Genomic DNA, 24,633 nt, shown 5'->3' on the forward strand with positions numbered 1-24,633 from the left:
CCGAGCCATAGGTTCCCTACCTCTGGACTAGATTAATGTCATAGATTTCAAGAAAAAAATAAAAACCATCTCAGCTTTTGTGGTCTAGTATGTGGAAGAACTTGGGTTGTCAATACTTTGCTAATACTTAGGTTGTTTAGATTGTTTATTTTTTTATATTGTGTATTTTGTACTGCTTAACTGATTCTGTATTCTTGCTGGTGTGCAATGCAAATTTCCCCACTCGGACGAATAAAGACATATCGTATTATGTCGTATTATTATCGCTCTATTCACATAATATTTTGACTTTATTTTCATATTACTACTTTTCCCCCCCAACCTAATTAAAAAAAAAATTTTTTTTTAAATATTACCCCCATGGAATATTATTATTTTGGACGATCCTGCCCAACAGCCATGAAAGTCGAAACTGAGTAATGGTAAAAGGGCAAAAAAAAACGTACCGTATGAGAATGAGTATGGAGGACCAAAACTGCCAAAATAAAAAATAAATATAAATGGAAATAAAAACAAAAATAAAAAAATATTTATGTATATATTTTTTTATTTTTGTTTTTATTTCCATTTATATTTATTTTTTTTAAATAAATATAAATGGAAATAAAAACAAAAATAAAAAAATATTTATGTATATATTTTTTTATTTTTGTTTTTATTTCCATTTATATTTATTTTTTTGTATTTAATTTGTTGAGTTTTTTTTTTCATTTTTGTTTTTATTTTCACTTGTATTTATTTATTTATTTATTATTTTGGCAGTTTTGGTCTGCCAAAACTAGTTTTTCCTTCTGCATTTCGAGGACCAAAAACTGCCAAAATAATAAATAAATAAAAAAATAAATACAAGTGAAAATAAAAACAAAAATGAAAAAAAAATATATCAAAAAATTAAATACAAAAAAATAAATATAAATGGAAATAAAAAAATATATATACATGAATATTTTTTTATTTTTGTTTTTATTTCCAATTATATTTATTTATATTATATTTAATGCAAATATATTATATTATATTCATATATCATATTATATTCATTTATATTTATTTATATTCATTGGAAATAAATACAAAAATAAAAAAATATATACATAAATATATATATATTTTTTTTATTTCCATTTATATTTATTTTTATACTTTTATTTATTTATTTATTTATTTATTTTGGCAGTTTTGGTCCTCCATAAATGAGAGCCAGCAATGGAAAAAGAAAAAAACAAACAAACCAAAAACGCTGGTTTCTCCAACAGAAGGGTTAAACTGCATCGTGGGACGGAGCCTACAACAACAACGGCACTATTTGCTGGTAAAGTTCATTCTGTCTTCGTTTTCCGTGAACACTTTCTGGCATGACGTAACCAACTTAGACACCACTCGCTCTCGCCACAACATGAACAAAAACAAAAACAAAAAAAAAAACAAACAAACTCAAAGCACCCGCCTGACTGCCGTGTCATATAAAAAGCCGTGTTTTTTTCCGTGTGTGCGCTCCTATGCGAGTGCACGTCTGAATAGAAAGCGAGACGTCAGTACACTTTGCTTTGTTTTTGTACAACAAAAGATAAAATGTGCATTAAGTACGCTTGTACATTACATTTTACAATATTTACATACAATTCTTAATAATTTGACATTTCAGGGTTACCCTATTTACATCATGAAAATGTATCAGAAATATTTGGACTGTCTATTTTTCTTAAATATGTAAGGTAATGCTCAGGTTTTTTTTTGTCTTTTTACTATCTTATACTACAAAAAAATAGTTCAGCGAGCTGTCGATAAATTGTAATTTTTATTTTTTTTTTTGATGGTTCTCTCAATTTGTTCACTCAACTGTGTCGGCGATTGGAAGTTCCAGCACCTCAATGATGGATCAATGGGGGATCACGCGGCGTCCATGCGTAGCACCGAGGACAGCTCAGACGGCAGCGAGGCACCTCCGGAAGGCGTTGAAGACGGCGACACATTCATTGTTATCTGGAGATCTTTCGCCTCTTGGGCTTCGGCGCCTTCGTCGGCCGCTCTCTCGACGGGATCTGGCGGCAGAGGGGAGCGTGAGAACGAGGCAAAGACGACATTTGGACGGGCGGCGAATTGACTCACAGTGGCCGACATCTTGTCCAGCTCGCTCATGGCCTCGTGGATAGCAGCTTCCAAGTGATTATTCAGTTTTCCTGGCCTGGCGGACAAACGTTTATATATGATTAGCGCCGATGTTTGCGTCGCATTCTTATGTTGTCTTACTTACTTTAAGCCTCTTTTGGCGACTCGGTCAAGTGCTTCCAAGTCATGTGTTAAAGTTTTTAGCTTTTCTGGCTCCATCTGTAAACACAAAGTCAAGACGTCATGAAGTCTTCCATACCTGTCGCTTACTCTTCACATTTTAGTTCATCATCCATGTACAGTAAACCTCGGATATATCGGAAATTCGCTCACAACGGACAGATAAAAAAGAACCAATTTTTCTGTAATGCATTTCCAATAAAAATTCATTGCATATATCGGATTTTATACATATATATATAATTTTTTATCTGTCCGTTGTGAGCGAATTTCCGATATATCCGAGGTTTACTGTATCTATATAAAACATACCCCGAGTTTAATTATAAAATATTAGCAAGATTGAATGTGATCTTTTTCCTGTTTAAATTTATCCCGGGTGCGTTCTTTCAGCGCATGCTCAGATATGAAAATTTATAAATTTTAATAAATTTCAAGACTGGACAGACGAAAAACTGACAATACGGAGTTATTCCAACAAGTGAAAGAAAAACTTGCTCACGTGATGTTGATGTTTACGTTTTTCTGGGCATGCCCTATTGACTATTCTGTTTGATTTTCACGGCGCATGTAGACAAGAGATTGGAATATTCCTTTCTATGGATACCATTGTTTCCCGAAAGGTCATTTGGAAAGAGAAAACTCGTCATGTAAAAACGTGGCTACTGTCAAGTGTCATGTGACATTTTGTAACATTTTTGTTTTTTTCCAATGTAAAAAAACGTGCCGTGGCTCAAAAAAGGTTGAAAAACACTAGTCTAGGGAGTACGTGTGACTTTCAGACTTTAGATAATTGCTTTCTAGTGTCTACAAAATGAACTTTAATTGTCTTATTTTACATAATACAGTAAACCTCGGATATATCGGACTTGGATATATCGGAAATTCGCTCACAACGGACAGATAAAAAAGAAGCGATTTTTCTGTAATGCATTTCCAATAAAAATTCATTGCATATATCGGATTTTTAATAACGGATTTCGCCTATTTTGGACAAAATCTCCAGTCCCGTTCCAATGCATTTCCATTAAATTTCCCTCGCATATATCGGATGGCCGCATCGTGGCACTCCGATTCGCCGAATCATGACAGGCCGCTATACGACGTCATTTGCAGCGTTGCCTGCGCGTCCAGGTACATTGGAAACATAGTCAAGGAAGTGCCTTTTTATAACGGATAAAATCCGATTTACGGACATTTACGTAAAACGGACATTTTCCGGTATACGCATATAACGGATTTCGCTTATATCGGACAAAACCAGTGGGAACAATTGAATCCAATATATCCGAGGTTTACTGTAGTTCATGAAGTACGGACCACTTACCTAACCTACACCACCTGTATATGTTGGACTAGTGAGAATAATAATATATTGTACGCACACAAAAAAAAAGTGTTCCTGTAGCACAAGCCATATTTATGTGACCTCATTTCTAGTATCCAAGTTAGAAATTCAAGGTAATTTTTTGTAGTTTTTGTAGTTTTGGTGTTGCATGCAAGTCCGGTGCCTCACCTTAGCCTGCTCCCGCAGTTGCATGGCAGCACCGTGCATCTGTTCCTCCCCCGCCAGCTTAGCCGGCCAGGGTGGGAAGCCTTTCAACTGGCCCCACACCAGTTCTCCCATATTGAAGGTCCTGGAGCGGTAGTGGAGGAGCTCCGAGGAGGGCGAGTCCGGCTGCCGCAGGTCCTCCTCGCTGCTTAGACTCTTAGTGTCCGAGGGGCTGGGCGCCATCCCGTTGAAGTGGCCGTTGTAGTGGCTGTAGTCTTTAACGCCGGCCAGAGGTCCTTCCAGGCTTGTGGACGAGCTGGGGGACTGGTCGTCGCCTGTGAGTTCTTGTCGCGGGGGTCCGAGGACCTCTCCATAACCCCGTGTGTTAAAGAGCGATGTTGCGCCGTTAATGTGAACGCAACGTTCCACCGTCTGCTCTAAGCGCTCCTTATAGTTGGTATGCGTCCGGCTGCAGTTGTTGAAGCGGTAGCTATCGTCGACAAAGGGCTTGCCGAGCGCCAAGGCCACGCCGTGGTCATTGGTGGCGTCAGTAGGGCAAGGCGGGACGGGCACTAAGTTCGTACTTCGCTCCATGCAGGGACTGCTCCTCACCTGGGTGGAGCACTCCAAGAACTCCTCCCCACCCCAGACGCTGCTGTTGCCGTGCGCGTCAAAGCCGCCGCCATGATGGATTTCCCCATCCCACTGCCCCCTGGGAGTTCCGCAGCCAGGGGGTCGGAAGTACTCGTTAGCCTCCGGGACATCTGCGGTGCCCTTCCCTGGATCCATGTTCTTCCGGCCTCCGACGGGCCACGCCTGCCTGGTTCTGGCTTGCTGAGGTAAAGCGTCCCCTTCTCCATGCAGAACTGCACTGACCGCCTGGGGGAGGTTCACGGGCTCCCCGATGGAGGCAGTGAAGGCACTCATGGCGCTGAGGGCAGGCACAGGACTCGCCTGCGTGGTCTCACTTACTGTCGTGGTGATGGTGACACTCATGCCTTTACTGGCCGCGTCCACCACGGCTCTGTAGATGGCGTCCACCGACTCCGAGCCTCTGCCAGGTCCGCTGTCTGTCGCTGGTGTTCCCGTTCGCAAGCCCTCGCCCTGCTGCGGTTGCCCCTCACTAAACGGAGGCTGCGGCATCATCCCCTGCTGCAAAACAACAGCACGGTTACAAAACGGCATTTACTCTGAAAAACGGCGTCCATTTCACCGAATCGTCCCACCTGGTAATTCTGGTAGCGGAAAACCATGGAGTCGACGTTTGCATTGCTGTTGTCTGCATAAGGTGGGTTGTCAGGAAAGTGCTGCTGACTCTGGTAGGCAGAGTGGGAGGTCCCGTGGGAGGCCCCGCCCTGCTGCATGACCTGGTTGACGTGCTTCTGGTACATCTGTCGAGCGCCGGCGTTGACGTGAGGCTGCAGGCTGCCCACATTGCAGCCATGCGAGGAAGCGTTTCCTACGGAGAACCAAGGACAGAGTACGCCAATCAAATGCGGAGAAGTCACGTCGCAATGACTTTCAGGCAAAAGTTCCACTTCTCGAAATGAGGACCTGCACTCAAACGCAACTTTTTTTTGCACATTTGTCTTTCTGATTATGTTTTCACCAATAAAGGTTGAACAAATGTTATTTTAAGCATTTTTTAAAAGGCATCAGACGCCTAGTGTCCTTTCTGCTGAAACACACGCGCCGTACAATTAGTTTGTTAGAAGGAGAGGGGGGGGGGGGGGGGGGGCATGTATGAATGAACCCAATGGAGCAGCAGTGTAATGGAGACAAAGCCGGCGCAGACAAGCGGGTGTGTGTGCGTGGTGACCAGAGCAGCTGGTGTGATGCTGCGTCGCTGAAGGGCAGCTGTGGGTGTTCATTATTTTCTTCCCTTCTTTCTTTCTCACCATACCCCCCCCCCCCCACACACACACACACACAACGCTGGGAGCCACGACACCGAGGGACCCCTCCCCCCCGCCCCGTTCTCCCCCTCGTACTCCTCTACTGCTATGATATAGTGACGACTGTTGCCAGGGGATGTTGCCATGGGAACCGAGTGATGATTGGTGGTGCTGTCCGCTGCCAGGGAGGCTTGTTTGGGGGGGGGGGAGTGGGCTAGGTGGATATAGAGTGGGGGGTTGTGTGGGTCAGGCGGTGTGATTTTAGCCTGCTGGGGGATGTGGGTTGGTCAGCTGGGTGGCAGGGGCGTCAGAGGCTGGGGGGGGGGGGTTTACAAGCGGCGTGTTTGCAACCCTCGAGAAACAGATGGTTCCGGGCTAAGAAGCCACTTTCCAAATGCGGGAGCAAAAGTATATCTGCTATTATATAACAGAAACGCACCTAAAATGATAAATATAAATGTGATAATTGAAGTTTTTTTTTTTTTTTTTTTTACCTTGTCTGACTGACAACACAGTGTTTCCATGGTGACGAGAAGCAAGAGCTTTCTGGATATGATGTCAAAAACAAATCTGCTCCTGCTACAGTAAACCTCGGATATATCGGACTCGGATATATATCGGAAATTCGCTCACAACGGACAGATAAAAAAGAAGCGATTTTTCTGTAATGCATTTCCAATAAAAATTCATTGCATATATCGGATTTTTTATAACGGATTTCGCCTATTTCGGACAAAATCTCCAGTCCCGTTCCAATGCATTTCCATTAAATTTCCCTCGCATATATCGGATGGCCGCATCGTGGCGCTCCGATTCGAATCCGAATCGTGACAGGCCGCTATACGACGTCATTTGCAGCGTTTGCAGCGTTGCCTGCGCGTCCAGGTACATTGGAAACATAGTCAAGGAAGTGCCTTTTTATAACGGATTAAATCCCATTTACGCATATACCGGATATAAATCCGATATATGCGTAAAACGGACATTTTCCGGTATACGCATATAACGGATTTCGCTTATATCGGACAAAACCATTTGGGAACAATTGAATCCGATATATCCGAGGTTTACTGTACTTGTTTTCTTCACTTTCAACATTTATGATCACTACGATGGCGGGGGGGAAGCAGGCCCCAAATGTGTTGTGAGGGTTTTCAACTCACACCTCCAGAAGCGCTCCATGTTCGGAGCGAGGCGGAGGACATTTGCGTCCAATGCCTCCATTATCAAGGTGGTAAGGCGGTCAAGCCCCTGTCGTGGCGTTAATCCCAGTTCTGGCAGTTACTGCGGCAAAAACTCGGACATTGAAAAGAAGTAATGTCTCGTTATATCAATATTCTCGGGAGTCGGAAAAAATATCGATATAACCGGACTATCGATATATCCGATCCTGCGCCGAACTGCATTAAAAAGTCAACATTTATTATTTTCATAACGCACTCTTGCAATAGTGACTCTGAGTAAATATTCAATAATGCACTCGACATTGTTCTATACCAGGGGTGGGCAAACTACGGCCCGGGGGCCACATGCGGCCCACTAAGCGTTTGAATCCGGCCCGCCAGTTGCTTTCTATGGTCATGGTTTTATTTCATTTGACCGTGCATCAGATTACAATTGAATGCATCACATAATCAGTTCCCAGTTCCACATGTCCAAAAGGAGTAGGAAGAAGCAAAGCTTATTAAATCCTACCCCTCCATCTGGTACTTTTACAATCAGTAACTGTTACATTTGTTCACTTCCTGCTTTCCATAATACAGTTTAAGGTTTTTTTTTGTTTTTTTTTAATAATGTACCTCGTACCGAAGTACGAGGTGATGTGACCCTACAATGACATAATAATTTGATCACTTCCTGCTTTCCATAATACAGTTTAAGGTTTTTTTTTTGTTTTTTTTTAATAATGTACCTCGTACCGAAGTACGAGGTGATGTGACCCTACAATGACATAATAATTTGATCACTTCCTGCTTTCCTAATATGGTTTAAGGTTTTTTTTGTTTGTCACGTACCGAAGTATGAGGTGATATGACCATACCATGGCATAATGGGTACCATAGTAACTGTCAATATAGTGATTTATTGTATTTATTAGTGATTATTTAGCAAACATCAACTGCTTCTAAATATTTCAAATTTTAACAACAGCTGGCAACATAAGTCAAGTCGGATGTTTGATTCAGAAAAAACAAAACTGTAAAATTAAATTTCGTAATTTGCTGTGGTCTGATAGTATGATTTACAGATAAAATTCGACTAATAATTCAATGCGGACTGTCAGAATTATAAGCGTAAAATAGTGTGTATTAAATATATATTCTGCCCCCCCCGGGACAATTTTGTTAAATCAAAGTGGCCCGCGAGTCAAAAAGTTTGCCCACCCCTGTTCTATACACACGAGAGAAACCACGAACGCCAGCATGTACATATGAAAAACAGTGATTATTGCAAGCGATAAAAAGATATCTGAATACAACACAATTAAATACATGTATGGAAAACAAAAACTGCAACGTTTACATTACTTAGTCTGCAATACTTTAAAAAAATCTCGCTTCACAACTCCAATTTATACCTGCTTTCATCCCTTTTGATGTTTACTAGTATTGTACATTTACTTATCATATTAATCTTTAAGATACAAGTGTATTGATTTATTTCAAACAACAAGAGACTGCTTCTTTGATCAAGCAATACCGTAAGTTTACTTTCATAATTTAGCAGTAAAGCTAGTGCCAAGAATATTGAACACATCTGAAAACACTAAGTCTATTCACTGAATCTTCCCTCTAAATTATACAAATATTTACTCCTTTACTTCTAAAGATTGTTACTTACCTCATATTAATTACCTGTAATCCTCTAATTACCGTCTTATCGTAATTATATCATAAAAGACTAGAAATTTGCCGGGAAATGAAAATAGTATCGTAATAAGCAGTACTATCGATATAACCGATATTGATATAACGAGACTTTACTGTATTTGTTTAGTTAGCCATCTTGGATCACATACCCAACCCCAGGGCTCGACAATAACGATGTACCGATGGCCCGGGGCAAGTTAAAACAAAATTCGGGCAAATAAATCCAATCAGTGATATTCCCGTCGGGCAAGTGCACTTCAGCATGCCGTACTGCCAAGAGTTTTTTTTAAAGCGGTTCTTGTTGGGTGTTGGTAAAACACGGACTGCGTAATTCCGCTGATAATTTGCAAAGCAATCCTTGCAAATCTTGAAATGGACCAATTAGAATAGTTTATTTAGACCGCGGTCCGTAATCCACAGTCCGCGTTTTACCCACACCCGTTGTTCGCGATCAACCAATCAGCGATCGTTTGACTACGAAAACATCCATCATGGCGTCGCTGCCAACATCGTCCAATTCTGAGGGAAACAGCAAAAAGTGATGAACCAGTGCCTCCTAAACAAGTATTTTTTTAGCGGTTAGCAAATCAAATGAAGGCACAGGTGAGTGAATCACTTTGCTGTGACAATTTGAAGTGGTCACAATGAAACACCACCCATTAGATCCAATACCAAGTGCTGATTTTGCACAAGCTACAAAATCTAGCGCTTCCATTTCTCTGTGTATTTTTCTCACCTTTCCTTCACAAATTATTGTTTGACCATTGAGCTTTTTTTCTGGATTAAAAACACTTTACTAGTACACAAATGTGTCTATTCAATAATGTTTCATTGTGGTGCACAACTTATAAATATCACTGCTTACTACGACTACCATGTGTAAGGTATTATTTATTATATTATTTTATTTATTTGAGATTCTCATGTGATGCCACAAAAAATTACATGATATCATTATGGCAGTCTTTTCATTTTACATGGGGCAAGTTCGGGCAAGTAGTTCTCACCTTAAGGATTCCCTATGGGCAAGTCATTTTTGTTTTTAATGTAGAGCCCTGAACCCCAATTCTGGCAATGCTTTTTTGTATGATTTCTACGCAATGTTTTATAAATGAGACGCCTGGGTCTTTTCAGTTACGTCAAAAATAAATGCACCCTTGAATGCATTGTGGGCGCGCACACACATACACACACACATAGGAGCACACAAACAGTAATACAGACGTGGTCACAGACTGCACACTCAGCCATTCAAAGAATCATACAGGCCTAAACCCTCATCAAAGGCTTCACTCTGCTCACTATTCAGGGTTCATTGTTACTATAGCGACCAGCGAGTTGGGAGAAAAGCATGATACGGGTCTTATTCGCATCTTTTTTCACCATTGACAGATGCAAGCGTGCATATGGCGACAAAGGGAAAGAGACTATTACGAGTTACCAAAGGTGGTCGAGTCATCCTATCTTCATCCCAATATGGGGTTCCAATGAGCAGGGAAATGGGCTTATGCAACAATGACTTATAGCAGGGGTTCTAACATAATTACAAATAATATAGAACATATTTAAGCAAAGTTTTCAGTGACTTTATAACGTAAATAAAAAATATGACGTTTTATGGCTGGCTGCTTCTCCTTCACATCGAGAGGAGCCAGTTGAGGTGCCTCGAGCATCTAGTCCGGATGCCTCCCGGTCACCTCCCTGGTGAGGTGTTCAAAGCATGCCCAGCCGGGAAAAAGCCCCGGGGCAGGCCTAGGACATGTTGGCGGGATTATGTCTCACAGTTGGCCTGGGAATGCTTTGGTGTCCTCCCGGTGGAGCTGGAGGAGGTGGCCGGGGACCGGAAAGTCTGGGCTTCCCTACTGAGACTGCTGCACCACGACCCAGACCCGGATAAGCGGAGTAAAACGGATGGATGGATGGCCAATATTAATCATTAGTCTTCGGGTGCTTGCAAATTAATCCACCAAGCAAAGTCTTCATTAACACTGTAATGATGTTAAGTCTTCTGACAGTCACTTTAATCGAGATCGTAAGCAATCATATTATTATGTTCAATTATGTATACTTTGAACTAGTTTGTAAAACAAATTGGGCTCATTTTCAGTTACTGGGCTCATTTTCTGTGCAAGGATTCCAGGGTGCCAAAGGAGCAAAGGAGTCTTCGTATTCCCGTATTCCCCGACCATCTTCTCCAGTTCCACCAGGTGGCCACAGAGCCATTCCAAGGCAAGCTGTGAGACATCATCCCCAGTGTGTACTATTATGTCTGCCCCAAATGTGGCCCGCAGGACACTAGTTTGAGGCCCCCCGCCTTGATATGAAAGTTTAATGTTTGATATGGATGCTGTATGGTATCATGTACCCAGAAAAAAATTATTACGTTTGATTAATGTTCATGTTAAAGGTTAAATAACTGTTAATAGTTATCCTCCCTATCCGTGTGGAAGTGGTAATTTTTGGCTATTTAAGTTGAAAGGAAATAACTTGAAGGCTACCGTTTAGGTCGCTAGCGCTCTAGTTTGCGAGTTAGCATGTGTGACTATAGTCGTGTTTTGTCATGTCTACAGGGCTCCAATAATGCTTTGTTCATTTTAATCTGAAAAAAACAATTTGTCTACCCACCAACTATATGTGGTTTCTTAAGTTATTATATTATATTCATATTATATTTATTTATTTATTACTGATTGATTGATTTTCTTTATTCTTGATTTATTTATTTTTCATCTTATTTTGTGTAGAAAAATAAAAAGTAAGATATTTGAGAACAGTGGAATGTTTTATCAGAGCTTTTCTTGTAGAAAATTGGAACCAAAGCGAAGTTTTTTTAATTTTTTTTTTTTTCTTTTTTTGGAAAACCTGATGCGACCCAGTCTCACCCAGACCCTAGCTCCAGTGGCCCGCAGGTAAATTGAGTTTGAGACCCCTGCAGTAAAACCTCCCCCACAATGTAACAGATCCAAGATGGCAGAGTTTGGAACCAAAAAGTCTGTTTGTTCAGTCATATTTTTCATTGTACTTTTCTTAAAATTCATGTTAAAATCTTGTGGACCCAATCTCATGCATTGTCTCGTTTCCTGACACCCTACTACTAAGTTGCACATTAATAGATTGTGTAAACAGACACAACTTTCCTAGCTATATGTATGTGTAGTGGCGCTGGGTGGCAGAGTCTCAAAAACTAACCATATGCCCACTAAATGTTTGTTCCTCGAATGCCATATTAAATTTACTGTGTTGAACCTTCTTAACATGCTCCCATAGAAGCTCCACACGGCAGACATGTTTGTTTTGGGGTTTGTCACCGTGTTCCTGTTCCCAGGCTGTGTGCCATAGATGATCGTTTTTTGTTTATCGGCGCTACAAGGCAAAGATCTATGCCGATTTCATAGTTTTCAAATGAAATTGGTCGATACTCATCGGAACTGATCGTTCGATCGGTCAGCAAATGGCCTTCGTACAACGCCATCGATGATGGGTGTAAACACAGCTCAGTTGTGAGGAACACAAGACGCTCAAATATTACAGCTTGTGAATGTTGATTCTCACCTGTGTCAGAGATGTTCTTTGTATAGCTCCCATCTCCACTCGGTATCAGCACCATATTAGTCCGCCCTACAACGTGATGGAGAGTCTGCTGCGAGGGGTGAGGCCCAGAATGAGACAGCGGTGGGGGGTTAGCGTTGGGGCGTCCGTGTGGCATGCCATCGGGGCCTACTAGTCCACTGCCTGGAACCAGAGGCCCACAGGCTGAAGTCTGAATCTGGCCCATCATGTCGGGAAACTGGCCCAGGCGAGAGCCCAAGTGGGCCCCGGCAGCGGCGTCAACGTTTGGACAGTGCTGCATAGCTTCTGCTGGGACTCGAAGCCTCTGCTGGCCAATGAAGTTCTGCTGTGAGCCGCAAGTGATCTTGGACGTAGTGTCGTTGTACTGGAGTTGAGTAGCTCCTTGAGAAGAAGGTCCTGGGCTGAGGCCAGGTCGGTGGTTGTTGCCAGCCATGTTGTGGGAGCTCTGGTTGCTCATGGACTGGAGGAGCTGGGCCATCGAAGTGTTCGGTGGGAGGTTTCCAAGACGGACCATTTTTCGCATCTGCTCTGAACTGGGAGCGGGCATGTGGGCTCCTCCCATGCTAGGCTTGTTATGCATGTTGTAGACCATGTTGTTGTTGCTGCTGTCATGGCCGACAGATGTGCTCCCTGATGACTGCTTCCTTTTGCGTATGGGGTCCCTCTGCTGGGCCATCAGCTTATCTCTCAGCGCCGCGCGGCCACTCTGACCCTCAGGGCAGTTGAGCAGCATGGTGGAGTTTGGTGGGAGCATGGGATTTAAAGTGCTGTGTCCGTCCATGCCACAAGGGCTGCTCATTGAGCCGGGGTGCCCGCCACCCCCTCCATTACTTCCGCCACCTGGTGCTCCACCTGCCATACCAACAGCAGCGACCACACCAGCAGTGCTGTGTTTGTTTTGATTTGCTAGCTGTGCTTTGGCTGCTGCTGACAAGAGACTGCTGGCCGGGAAGGAGGCAGCATTCTGTTGGTTTAGAATCTGGTTTAGAGGCATGCCCAGGAGTCCTGGGTGGCCCTTCTGGGAAGCACTCGGGGTGGGCAAGGACGAAGAGGACGTGGAGTTGGGCGAGTACATCGAGTTTTGCTGCTGGGTGCCAAGCGAGTTTGCTATCCCAGGAAGCAGCTGGGAGTCTCTGTACTGGTGGAGGGAGTCATTTTTGTTGGTGGAGGGGCTGGAGGGCATCGCCGGCCTGGGAGAGCCCATTGCAGATCTGGGCGATCGAGGGGGAACCTTCATGCCGCCGCAAGGAGCCTGATGCCCTGACGGCATTGCAAAGTTCCCGTGGTCAGAGGAGGTGGAGGAGGACCGGGAGCGATGGGGGGAGACTTCCACCCGAGCGAGGGAGGACCCCGCCATGTGAACAGGAGAGGTGACCGGGGATGGCGACACTGAGGAGGCTGGACCGCTCTGTTGAGTCCTTTGAACGTGGCTACTGTGGCCCACGGGCCCGGGCTTTACTGTGGGCAAGGGTAAGTTGCTTGGCAAGGGGACGATGGCGGGAGGGGGTATGTTTACATTCATCATTGATACCTGAGTGTGGATGTTAGGTTGAATGTTAGCTGGGGGCTGGCTGATAGGCTTGCTGGGGATGGGGTCGAGGATGCCTAAGGGGTCTTTTTCTGATGTCACCTGTCTTTTTTGCAGGACACAGGGCGGCGGCACAGAGGGAGACGGCGGTACAGGGTGGATGGATGGTTGGACTTTATGGTGGAACACCGTATTGGGCATGTCCACACCGGAGGAGAAGTTCCCGCGTGGCATATTCATGTTCATGACGGGGCTTTTGGCAGTGACTGTGGGTGAGAGCGGTGTGCTAGTCCTTCCTGTCATCGCACAGGATGCTTGACTTGCAGGGGAGCTATGAATCATCATGCTAGGTGGAGAAAGTGGGGTCCTGGAATTTCCGTGAATGGAAGCAGACCCGGGACTGCCAGCTCCAGAATATCCGCAAGGATTGCTTCTCGGATAGCCCTCCGGGCTGGACAGCGTGTCTGCACGGGGTGACTGTGAGCCATCTCCGCATGGCTTAGCGCTGGAGACCGGCGGACTCAACATGACTCCATAACCAGCTCTGTAAGGAGACTTGGGGCCTGGGTCACTGCTGGGAAGCCTCTGCGGCCTGGGGTACCCAGCACAGAGCTCTGACTGCTGGCCTCCGCCCATCTCCTGGGGTGGATATAGCTGCTGTTGGTGGCCAGACGACATCATCATCTTGTAGGGATTCTTGCAGTCTGGACCAGCAGCGGTGGGCAGACCCTCGTGGGGTTTAGTCCTTATTGCTCGATGTGGTGTGGAATGCGATGCGACCACCGATGACGTACCTAAAGGACAAAGAACGCACATTCATTTTGATGTTGACATCTTAAAAGAAGACTGTAGACAATAAAGTTGACCAGGAAACGGACAATGTAGTAAGAAGAGCTTTTTCCTGTTTGAGCTTGTTTCAATTATCATGCGCCGAGACGAATTTGCACAATTATGCACCAATTTAATATATATATTAAATATATATGCACGCAATATAACATCAACTCTCTGTCGACGATCCACGACTTTCATTTTGGCTCATTTATTGAGGGCTGACTTCCTGTTTGTGTTGGAACATGTGGATTCTTTAGACCAGGGGTCTCAAACATGCGGCCCACGGGCCAAATGTGGCCCGCAGGACACTAGTTTGAGGCCCCCGCCTTGATATGAAAGTTTAATGTTAGTGCACCCCCCCGCGCAAGTTTGATATGGATGCTGTATGGTATCATGTACCCAGAAAAAATTATTACTTTTGATTAATGTTCATGTTAAAGGTTAAATAACTGTTAATAGTTATCCTCCCTATCCGTGTGGAAGTGGTACGTTTTTGGCTATTTAAGTTTAAATAACTTGAAGGCTACCGTTTAGGTCGCTAGCGGTCTAGTTTGCAAGTTAGCATGTGTCTCAAGACCCTGCAGTTGCGCAATATGTTGTAAATAAAGAGTATAAATGTGACTATAGTCGTGTTTTGTCATGTCTACAGGGCTCTAATAATGCTTTGTTCATTTTAATCTGAAAAAAAATAATTTGTCTACCCACCAACTATATGTGGTTTCTTAAGTTTTTATTATTTGCCCTTTTATTATTATTATATTTATTTATTACTGATTGATTTTCTTTATTCTTGATTTGTTTTTTTTTAATCTTATTTTGTGCAGAAAAATAAAAATTGGAACCAAAGCACTGAAAAAGTTTGTATAATTTTCTGTTTTTAATAAATGTGTTTTTTTGTTTTTTTTTTTGGAAAACCTGATGCGGCCCAGCCTTGCCCAGACCCTAGCTCCAGTGGCCCCCAGGTATATTGAGTTTGAGACCCCTGCAGCGTTAACTGCATTTTGCTGCAATCTCCACAACCACCATGTTAATGCTAAGTGCTCTGTATCGGTTCTCATCGAAGGATAAATCCTGATATCAACCGATATTAAATTTTTAGGTCGATATGGGGGCGATATCAGAGATCCCCAATTATTATGTATTTTTGTGTACATTTATTATTTCACTGAAGGTAATTACATTTTTTATTTAACATTATTTTAACAGAATATTCAAGCGGCAACCTGGAGTTTGTGCACTTATTTTCTGAATAAAAATATGAATAAAAATTTTTTTTTTGGATTAATCGATTAATCAAAACAATAGTTGCAGCCCTTGTAGGAACAGGGTAAGTGCAAGAACACCGACTAACTGACACTGCTACGGCTGGAGTCTTTGTATCGACTGTAAACATTTACAGAGGCGTTAAATACCAACGAATGTTGTTGGCTATGTGTTAAGTCTTCCTGTTAAGGAATTAATACCCAATGTCCCTTATTATATATATTTCCTGTAATTTTTTTTAGAGACTTGATAGCCTACTTTATTATTTTTATTGTGTTTATTGTCTGTTTTTTTAATAGAGACACAAAGGGAGGGTGTATTTTAATTGGGGGTAGACTTTTCTTGTTTATTATGTTGTTTAATTTAATTATAAAATAATTAAAAACTCTCGCCATTCCAATTACAAAGTTACATGCTCTTGAGAAATTAATGTTCATTGCTTTTAATACAATGTACTCGCATTATTATGCCATATAATTCAGGAAAAAATGTCTAAAAAAATGTAGTCAATATCGATTATCGACAATAATTTGTAGGAAAATTATTGTTGTTGGCCAATTGGTGCCCTAATAAACATAAATGCACAGAATTAAGTGTTAGAATTTTTCTGATGTCCTTCAATCTGTGGTGTGCATCTTCCCTCAGCATAAACGTTCCAGACTTCCATCAAACACGTACCTCCAGCAGGACTTGTTAGCGTGAGAGGCGGGTGACTCTCCATGCTCTTGTGCAGCGTAGCCACAGCCAGGAGTTTCCTCTTGTGGATGCAGAGCTTGGTGACGTCCTCGTCTGCCTTCACGTCCTCTGCTGTCCTCTGTTTGACCACGGCTCCCCGGTCAAAGTTGAACACCTGAGGGAGGTAAAATTGTCTCAAAATAATGTTGACAATTTTATAAGAGAGAATAATTTGTATGACATTATTGCTATAATTAGTGCTAAAAATGTTAGCTTTGTCATACTAACTCATTTTCTCTCTTTGGAATGCACAGAGAAAGAAAATAAATATGTGTTGATGTGGATGCTTCCTTTAATGTCAAATGAAAGGTTGTGGCAATGCGGTTGTGAGTTTGACTACCTTGTGGAGGACGAGCGGACACTCCAGACCACATTTGCAGGTTCCATCTGTCAGAAGGTAGGTTTTCACCTGCTCCAAGCTGGACAGCACTGAGCCACTGGGACTGTGCACAGAAAAAAAACATACAGATGATATTTCACAAGAGAACAATGAATATACTGAAGCGTGAGCACCCACAGTTCCACACAAGCATACATTGCATACCGTCACATTCATATTTGTGCATATGGATGAGGCAAACTAATAACAAATAATACATTTTATTTGTATGGTGATTTTCAAGGCACTCAAAGACGCGTTACGGTGAGATAAGTAAAAAAAATAAATCTGAATTAAAAAAAACAGCACAAAAACATACAGAATTAAAAAGTGAGCACAACAGTGAAGTATAAAAAGATTTGAACAGGTGAATGAATTCCAGAGATCCTCCCCATCCGTGTGGAAGTGGTAAGTGTTTGGCTATTTAAGTTGAAAGGAAATAACTTGAAGGCTACCGTTTAGGTCACTAGCTCTCTAGTTTGCGAGTTAGCATGTGTCTCAAGACCCTGCAGTTGCGCAATATGTTGTAAATAAAAAAAAGTATAAATGTGACTATAGTCGTGTTTTGTCATGTCCACAGGGCTCTAATAATGCTTTGTTCATTTTAATCTGAAAAAAATAATTTGTCTACCCAACAACTATATGTGGTTTCTTAAGTTTTTATTATTTGCCGTTTTATTATTATTATTATATTTATTTATTACTGATTGATTTTCTTTATTCTTGATTTGTTTATTTATTTTTCATCTTAATTTGTGCAGAAAAATAAAAATTAAGATATTTGAGAACAGTGGAATGTTTTATCAGAGCTTTTATTGTAGAAAATCGGAACCAAAGCACTGAAAAAGTTTGTATATTTTTCTGTTTTTAATAAATATGTTCTTTTTTTTGGAAAACCTGATGCGGCCTAGCCTTGCATAGATCCTAGCTCCAGTGGCCCCCAGGTAAATTGAGTTTGAGACCCCTGATATAAGGTCTATAACCTAGTCCAACCCTACTTATTATCAAAATTAGCAAGTGGGGTTCGGCCTTAGTCCAGAGGTCCTCCGGAGCGCTACGAAGTGTGACCAATCACAGCGGAATGAGCGTGTCCGGAGGCGGGCTTTGGGTGGAATAAATGAAAACAGAAAATCTAAGGAAGTGCAGCTGGAATAGGTGCAGATTCTGGAAGATCTAGAAAGCTTTCCGTGTTGGTTATTGTGTGGAGCTGCTCTGTAAGAGTCATTTTTCCTCTTTCGGCTTTTCCCTTCAGGGGTCAGCACAGCAAATCGATCCTCCATCCAAGCCTGTCTTCTGCATCTGTCTCTCTCACACTAACTACCCTCATGTCCTCCTTCACTATATCCATAAACCTCCTCTTTGGTCTTCCTCTACGCCTCATACTATCATGCTATCATGCTATCTCTCCTCTGGACATCTCAGTCTGGCCTCTCTGACTTTATCGCTAAAAGGGCCTCTAACATGTAATGTCCTTTTAATGTATTTGTACCTGATCCTATCCATCCCGGTCACTCCCGATGAGAGCCTCAGCATGCTCATCTGTGGTACCTCCAGTTCTGCTTGCTGTCTTTTCCTCAGTGGCACTGTCTCTAGACCGGGAGTCAGCAACCCACGACTCCAGTGCCGTATGTGGCTCTTCAGCCTCTTTGTTGTGGTTCCTTTCCCCATATTTACACCAAAATGGGGAAAATATGCATCTTTGTAATGAGTTTTTAGAAAGGGAAGTGGCAAATTGGCTGACTGCTTTGGTTGGGATGTTACAGGTCTTCCCCCCAAAAAAATCTTGGGGGACTGGCAATTCGGTCTGGATGTGAGCGCCTTCCTGCACATTTTTTCAGGCGTCAGGTATTGAGGTTTGACCATGATGATACTGTCATTAACCTACGAGTTGGCATCCATTACACATGCCTGTATATTCAGTATGCCAGTATGCCTATATCCGTGTCAAGGTGAAGGTCATGACTTTTCACAAAACGTCTTTTTTCTCCCTTTTTTTGTTGAGAACTGATATTTTTCTAAAACTTACCTATGTTCTACTGCTGATTACTAAAAAAAAATTCCTGATGAAAGATGAGAGTCTAATCCAGGGGTGGGCAAACTTTTTGACTCGTGGGCCGCATTGATGACAAAATTTACAGGGGGAGGGGAGGGGGGGGCAGACTATATATTTTACACGTAACAGTCCACCTGGTATTATTGTATCTGTAAAATTGTCATGCAATCTGCTATTATTATTTATTATTTTATATTTATATTTAAATATTTTAAAAATAATAAAATATTATAATAATTACAATAAAATTAAAATAATAATTATTATATTATTATGTAAAATATGCAAATATAACAATAATATTATATATAATTAATATAATAATTAGCATTAATATAATAATTATAATAATTATAATAGTTCTAATAATAATTATAATAATCTAATAATAATAATAATTATTATTATTATTATTATGTGCTTGTGTCCCTTTTTTCAGGAGCACTTTGTAAACAACAGACCATGTCAAAAAACGAAATTGATAAAACCATCAAAAGGTTGGCTCAGGCCATGATGCCAGGTTGTATGTTGAGTTTAAATGAAATACTTTGGAAAGATTGGGCGGGCCGTATTCAAACACTTGGCGGGCCGGATGTGGCCCCCGGGCCGTAGTTTGCCATCCCTGGTCTAATCCTTGTTTTGGTATGGACCAAGTCTATAGCCCTATAACCCCACAATATTCCAAGTGAGTCAAAATCATCAAAAATGGCCGGAACTGAGAGGGACGGCTTTTGAAAAATGGCAACAGTAAATTGAAATATTAAAATTTTAAAATCCAGTCCGCCGCCCATGCAGACCACCGTCACGGTGTCAAAAAAATCCAAGGGAAACCCTGAATTATTGTCCAGCAAAATTCGTTATCGTGACATGCTAAGCTTTATTCAACCATGAAACAGCATTATTTATGAAATTATATATTTTTGAAAAATAAGATTGAGTGACATTGCAAAAATCCGAGTGGCGAGGGATATTGTTTGTTCAGCGGCTTCTTCATTGGTGTTATGCCGCCATTTTTTGCAGTCAACGGGCTAGTCGACCACCCAACGCAGGCATCGAAATGATACATTTTGTGTAAAATCAGTTGTTAAATGTTCCTACCTGATATATACGACGCCACCGCCATGATCCCGCTTGCGCTGCCAGCCAATGGGGACTTGGACGGGAACAGTCGGCCTCTCGTCTCCCGCCTCACAGTCCTTTCCGCCATTCATGGCTCCACTGGATTTGCACGCGACACCTCAAGGGTACTTCTATCAGACATCCACCAAAGTCTTTGCAACACACGTCATGTTTGTCTTCTAATGCTGTGCAGGGCAGCTTCAGAGAAGGACTCTGCTTTGGGAGGGAGGGGTCGGGGGGGTGGGGGTAGGGTGAGACAAGCTCAAAGTCGACCCTACCCTTTTCGCTGCGGCATGATTCCGGTGCTGAATGGCGTACGCACCTCCATTACTGCCTCTTGCCACCAGGAGCCATCCCCCCCCCGGGGAGAAAATCCGGAACTGGCGTGCGCTGCCCTGCACGCATGCAACTTTCTCACGCTCAACTTTTTTGCACCATTTGTCGTTTGCACAGTTGGGTTCACGTCACTCAGAGGAAGAAGCGCGGTGAGTTCAACATGTTGCTTCCCAGAGGCTGCTGGGTTGCGGTGTCCCCACGGTTCCTGTACAGGTAGCACAAGGAAAAGCAATTAAAACAATGAAACTTTTTTGTTTCTTCAAACATTCATCTGCCGAGTGTAACACTGGCTTGGCGGCTAAGCGTTCATGGTGACGTTGCTTTTTGATCCTTCGATATCGGCTCTTTCTACCATTTTGAAGCAGAAATCACCAAGCGTTGGATCATTCATCCACTAACAGGGAACGTGAGCTGGGTTTAGACCAGGGGTCTCAAACTCAATTTACTTGGGGGCCACTGGAAAATTTAAAAACTTTGCCTTGGTTCCAATTTTCTACGGAAAAAGCTCTGATAAAACATTCCACTGTTCTCAAATATCTTAATTTTTATTTTTCTACACAAAATAAGATGAAAAATACATAAACAAATCAAGAATAAAGAAAATCAACCAATCAGTAATAAATAAATATAATAATAATAAAACAGTAAATAATAAAAACTTAAGAAACCACATATAGTTGGTGGGTAGACAAATTATTTTTTCAGATTAAAATGAACAAAGCATTATTAGAGCCCTGTAGACATGACAAAACACGCCTATAGTCACATTTATACTCTTTTTATTTACAACATATTGCGCAACCGCAGGGTCTTGAGACACATGCTAACTCGCAAACTAGAGAGCTAGCGACCTAAATGGTAGCCTTCAAGTTATTTCCTTGAAACTTAAATAGCCAACAACTTACCGCTTCCACACGGATAGGGAGGATAACTATTAACAGTTATTTAACCTTTAACATGAACATTAATCAAACGTAATAATTTTTTCTGGGTACATGATACCATACAGCATCCATATCAAACTTGCGCGGGGGCGCACTAACATTAAACTTTTATATCAAGGCGGGGGCCTCAAAATAGTGTCCTGCGGGCCACATTTGGCCCGCGGGCCGCATGTTTGAGACCGATGGTTTTTAGACCATAGCGAGAGAGGTTAGTTTTACCCTACTGATGAGATTAGTATCTTTTCCATGAATCACCACTTTCTTGTGGTGGAGGGGTTTGAATGTCCGAGTGATCCTGGCAGCTATGTGGTCTGCGGCCATATGCCCCTTCTAGGGTCCTAGGTGGCCGGCCAGACCAAGAGTGATTTAGAAGACCCTACGAGCAAACACTGGAGGAGGGACCACAACTCGGCCGGACATGGGATACCGGGGCCTCACCCTAAAGCCAGGCCCGGGGCCTTCACATCGAGACCAAGTTGAGGTGGCTCGAGCATCATGTCCCTTGGATGCCTCCCTGGCGGATCTGTTCCGAGCATGCCAAGCCAGGAGAAAACCCAGTGGCAGACCTCAGACACCCTGGAGGGATTACCTGGGAACACCTTGGTGTTCTCCCGGTTGAGCTGGAGGAGGTGGCCGGGGACCGCTAAGTCTGAGCATCGCTACTGAGATTGCTGCCCTTGTGACCCGCACCGATATCAGCAGAGGAAAAAAGATGGATGGATGCGTTATTAGCATGTCTACCAATATTTCAGCCTGCCCGCCTTCACCCTGCAGCTTGTTTGGAATCGCTGCGAGTGACAAAGCCTCCCTGCAACCGCTGGTGTGCTGACTCATAAGAGGAGTGTTTGGCAACAAAGACGCTAACGTAACTACAAAGACGGTGAGTATGTAAGGTGAATTGTGCTGGCAATGGCAGCGCTTAGCTAGGGCTAACTAAAGTGTGGCCCGAGAGCCATTTGTGGCCGGCACTGTACTTTTATTGAGCTGCAGCACAATAGCATAGCATATTACATTTTTTGTAAAATTAGCTTGTACAAAAATTAATAATATTACTAGAATAAAATGCAAATATTAATAGTAATAATAGTAATTAGGGCTGGGCAATATATAGATATTTATTTAAAGCATGATCTCAAAAGCAAGCATATCATTGATATCGATATCGACTGGATGTGATGCGGGGTTCTCATGTTTCGATATGGCGTGGCCCGAGTGCTAGCTAGTGACGGTAGCCCCAAGTGTTTTTTTTTTTTTATTGTTTTTATGCCATACCGACCACATAAGCAATTGTGCAGCTATGGATGTTCATTTTCTTATGTTTGTAGCTAGCCGCTTTGTAGCTAGCCCATTGTTTACATTCAGGAGCAGCCGTTAGCTTTGAGCACCCCTTCGCTACATGGAACGATCAGATATCTCTGCTGTGGCATGGAGGAGGAGTGAACAGTGAAAAAGACGGTATAAAGGTTGCTGTATAAAGATCGTATAAATATTGTTTACTGTCATGGGGAACGTGATATGGAAGCGCTAACGGCGTTACCCGGCTGCAGAGAGACCACCGTGAGTGGAGCATGATTGCACATTATATTTAACTTTTTCTATATTTATTTTAAAAAAGAAGATTATCCATCCATCCTTTTTCTATGCCGCTTATCCTCACTATTGTCACAGGGGCATGCTGGTAATGCAGTTTAAATATTAAAAGGAAAATTCTGATTTTTGTCAGTTAGCTGTCTTTGGGCGAGAGGCAGGGTACACCCTGGACTGGTCGCCAGCCAATCACAGGGCACATATAGACAAACAACCATTCACACTCACATTCATACCTATGGACAATTTGGAGTCGCTAAATTAACCTAGCATGTTTTTGGAATGTGGGAGGAAACCGGAGTACCCGGACAAAACCCACGCATGCACAGGGTAGAACATGCAAACGCCACACAGAGATACCCGAGGGTGGAATTGAACCCTGGTCTCCTAGCTGTGAGGTCTGCACGCTAACCACTCGACCGCCGTGCCGCCCCGTCAGTCATTATATTTGAGGGGAAAAAAAACAAAGTTGCAATATTTGGAAAATTATGTTGGGGAAACTAGTATAGTAATATAGTACACTGTCAAAACATCACTGAAAGCTGTCAATCAATAATCTCTACAGTACTAAAACAAAACAGGCAACCATGCCAAACAACATCAGCAAACTCCTGTCCTTGCATACACGTACACACCGCTGGGATGAATGTCACGTTCATGGCCTCACATACGGTCGGAAATCACAAAACCCAACACATAAACTGTCAAGTTGCTACAGTAACCTTAAGGATGGTAAACGATCATAATATCTAAGCAGAATAGTGTTCCGTTTTTGTAAACACTGCCTTTTAAAGTGGCTTTATAGCTGCTACCTTTCGATGTTTAGTTCAAAATAAAGACTGCCTGCATCAGATAGTGGCTCACACCAGCACAAGTGAGAGGAAGACACAAACTGAATGAGCCACTGATGATTTAGGGTGAAGATCATGTAACATTCAGGTTCTTCGTCAAAAGTGGGTGACGCACAAATGTCAGCATTTTGACTTCATCCGGGGGACGCAATCAACGACAGGGGCTCAAAGGTTGACAAGCAGCAGCAAATTAGCTTTAGCCTGACTGTCTACCGACACAGCCAGGTGTTGCACTAAAACCCCTTTTGAATAGTTTTTGTTGTCTCCGAATTGACTTTGAATGCAACGATAAGACCGTAGTGAAACTACGGCAACGCACGTCTGGCTGTGATCTATATGATGCAGTGGTCACAGCTAGCTAGCCAACTAGCTGGAGGTTAGCATGCCAAGCGTCAGCTGTCTCGTTACCGTTAGCCAGCTAGCTTGTTCTCTTAAAAAAATGGCAGCTCGGGGTAAGTCGTGAAACGTTTACAAGCGTATACGTTTACCGAAAAGTCGCCGTGGTTGGGATATTCCGATGTGGGGGGCAAAAATGTCGACGGGAGGCGCAAGCTGCGCCCGCGACGGGCTTCGAGCCAAGGGGGCCGACGTAAGGCCGGGGCCAGGCCGAGTTAGCAAGGGTTAGCTTAGCATGCTAGCTAGCCGTGCCAAGCCGTTGCGTCTGCACAGAGAGAGAAGAGAGACGCTGTGAGCGGTAATGTCCGCGTCAAATCCACAAACATTCCCTTCTTACCCTAGCATTGCAGCGAATGCACATTGCTGACAAACAAGTCAAAGGGGAAACTAACGTTTTTTTCTTGTTTTACGGAAAAGAGGAAAAAAAAAAGAACCATACCCATTAGTTCTCTGCCTCTGCTGGTTCTCCTACACTGGGATATTGGAAATGAT

The 24,633-nt window shown here is 42.7% G+C and overlaps 1 protein-coding gene across 4 annotated transcripts; it reads right to left on the reverse strand.

Annotated features, from left to right (window-relative positions):
• Positions 1 to 1,160: 1,160 nt before the first annotated feature.
• LOC131104611 (methyl-CpG-binding domain protein 5-like) lies at positions 1,161 to 24,633 on the reverse strand. 4 transcript variants are annotated; one of them, XM_058051970.1, is made up of 11 exons: positions 24,581 to 24,633; positions 20,350 to 20,568; positions 20,007 to 20,240; positions 16,817 to 16,919; positions 16,420 to 16,591; positions 12,099 to 14,438; positions 5,008 to 5,240; positions 3,806 to 4,933; positions 2,255 to 2,328; positions 2,110 to 2,185; positions 1,161 to 2,042 (listed from the first exon to the last, which is right to left on the reverse strand). In XM_058051970.1, the coding sequence occupies exons 3-11, from the start codon at positions 20,117 to 20,119 to the stop codon at positions 1,980 to 1,982; spliced, it is 4,302 nt and encodes a 1,433-aa protein (XP_057907953.1). In that variant the 5' UTR covers positions 20,120 to 20,240; positions 20,350 to 20,568; positions 24,581 to 24,633; the 3' UTR covers positions 1,161 to 1,979. The 4 variants fall into 4 exon arrangements, with proteins under 4 accessions (XP_057907953.1, XP_057907954.1, XP_057907951.1 ...); XM_058051971.1 differs by having other exon boundaries at positions 20,007 to 20,158; positions 20,306 to 20,568; XM_058051968.1 differs by adding an exon at positions 24,234 to 24,406 and having other exon boundaries at positions 20,007 to 20,568; positions 24,581 to 24,620.

Source organism: Doryrhamphus excisus, chromosome 16, assembly GCF_030265055.1.
Source record: "Doryrhamphus excisus isolate RoL2022-K1 chromosome 16, RoL_Dexc_1.0, whole genome shotgun sequence".
NCBI classification, from domain to species: domain Eukaryota; kingdom Metazoa; phylum Chordata; class Actinopteri; order Syngnathiformes; family Syngnathidae; genus Doryrhamphus; species Doryrhamphus excisus.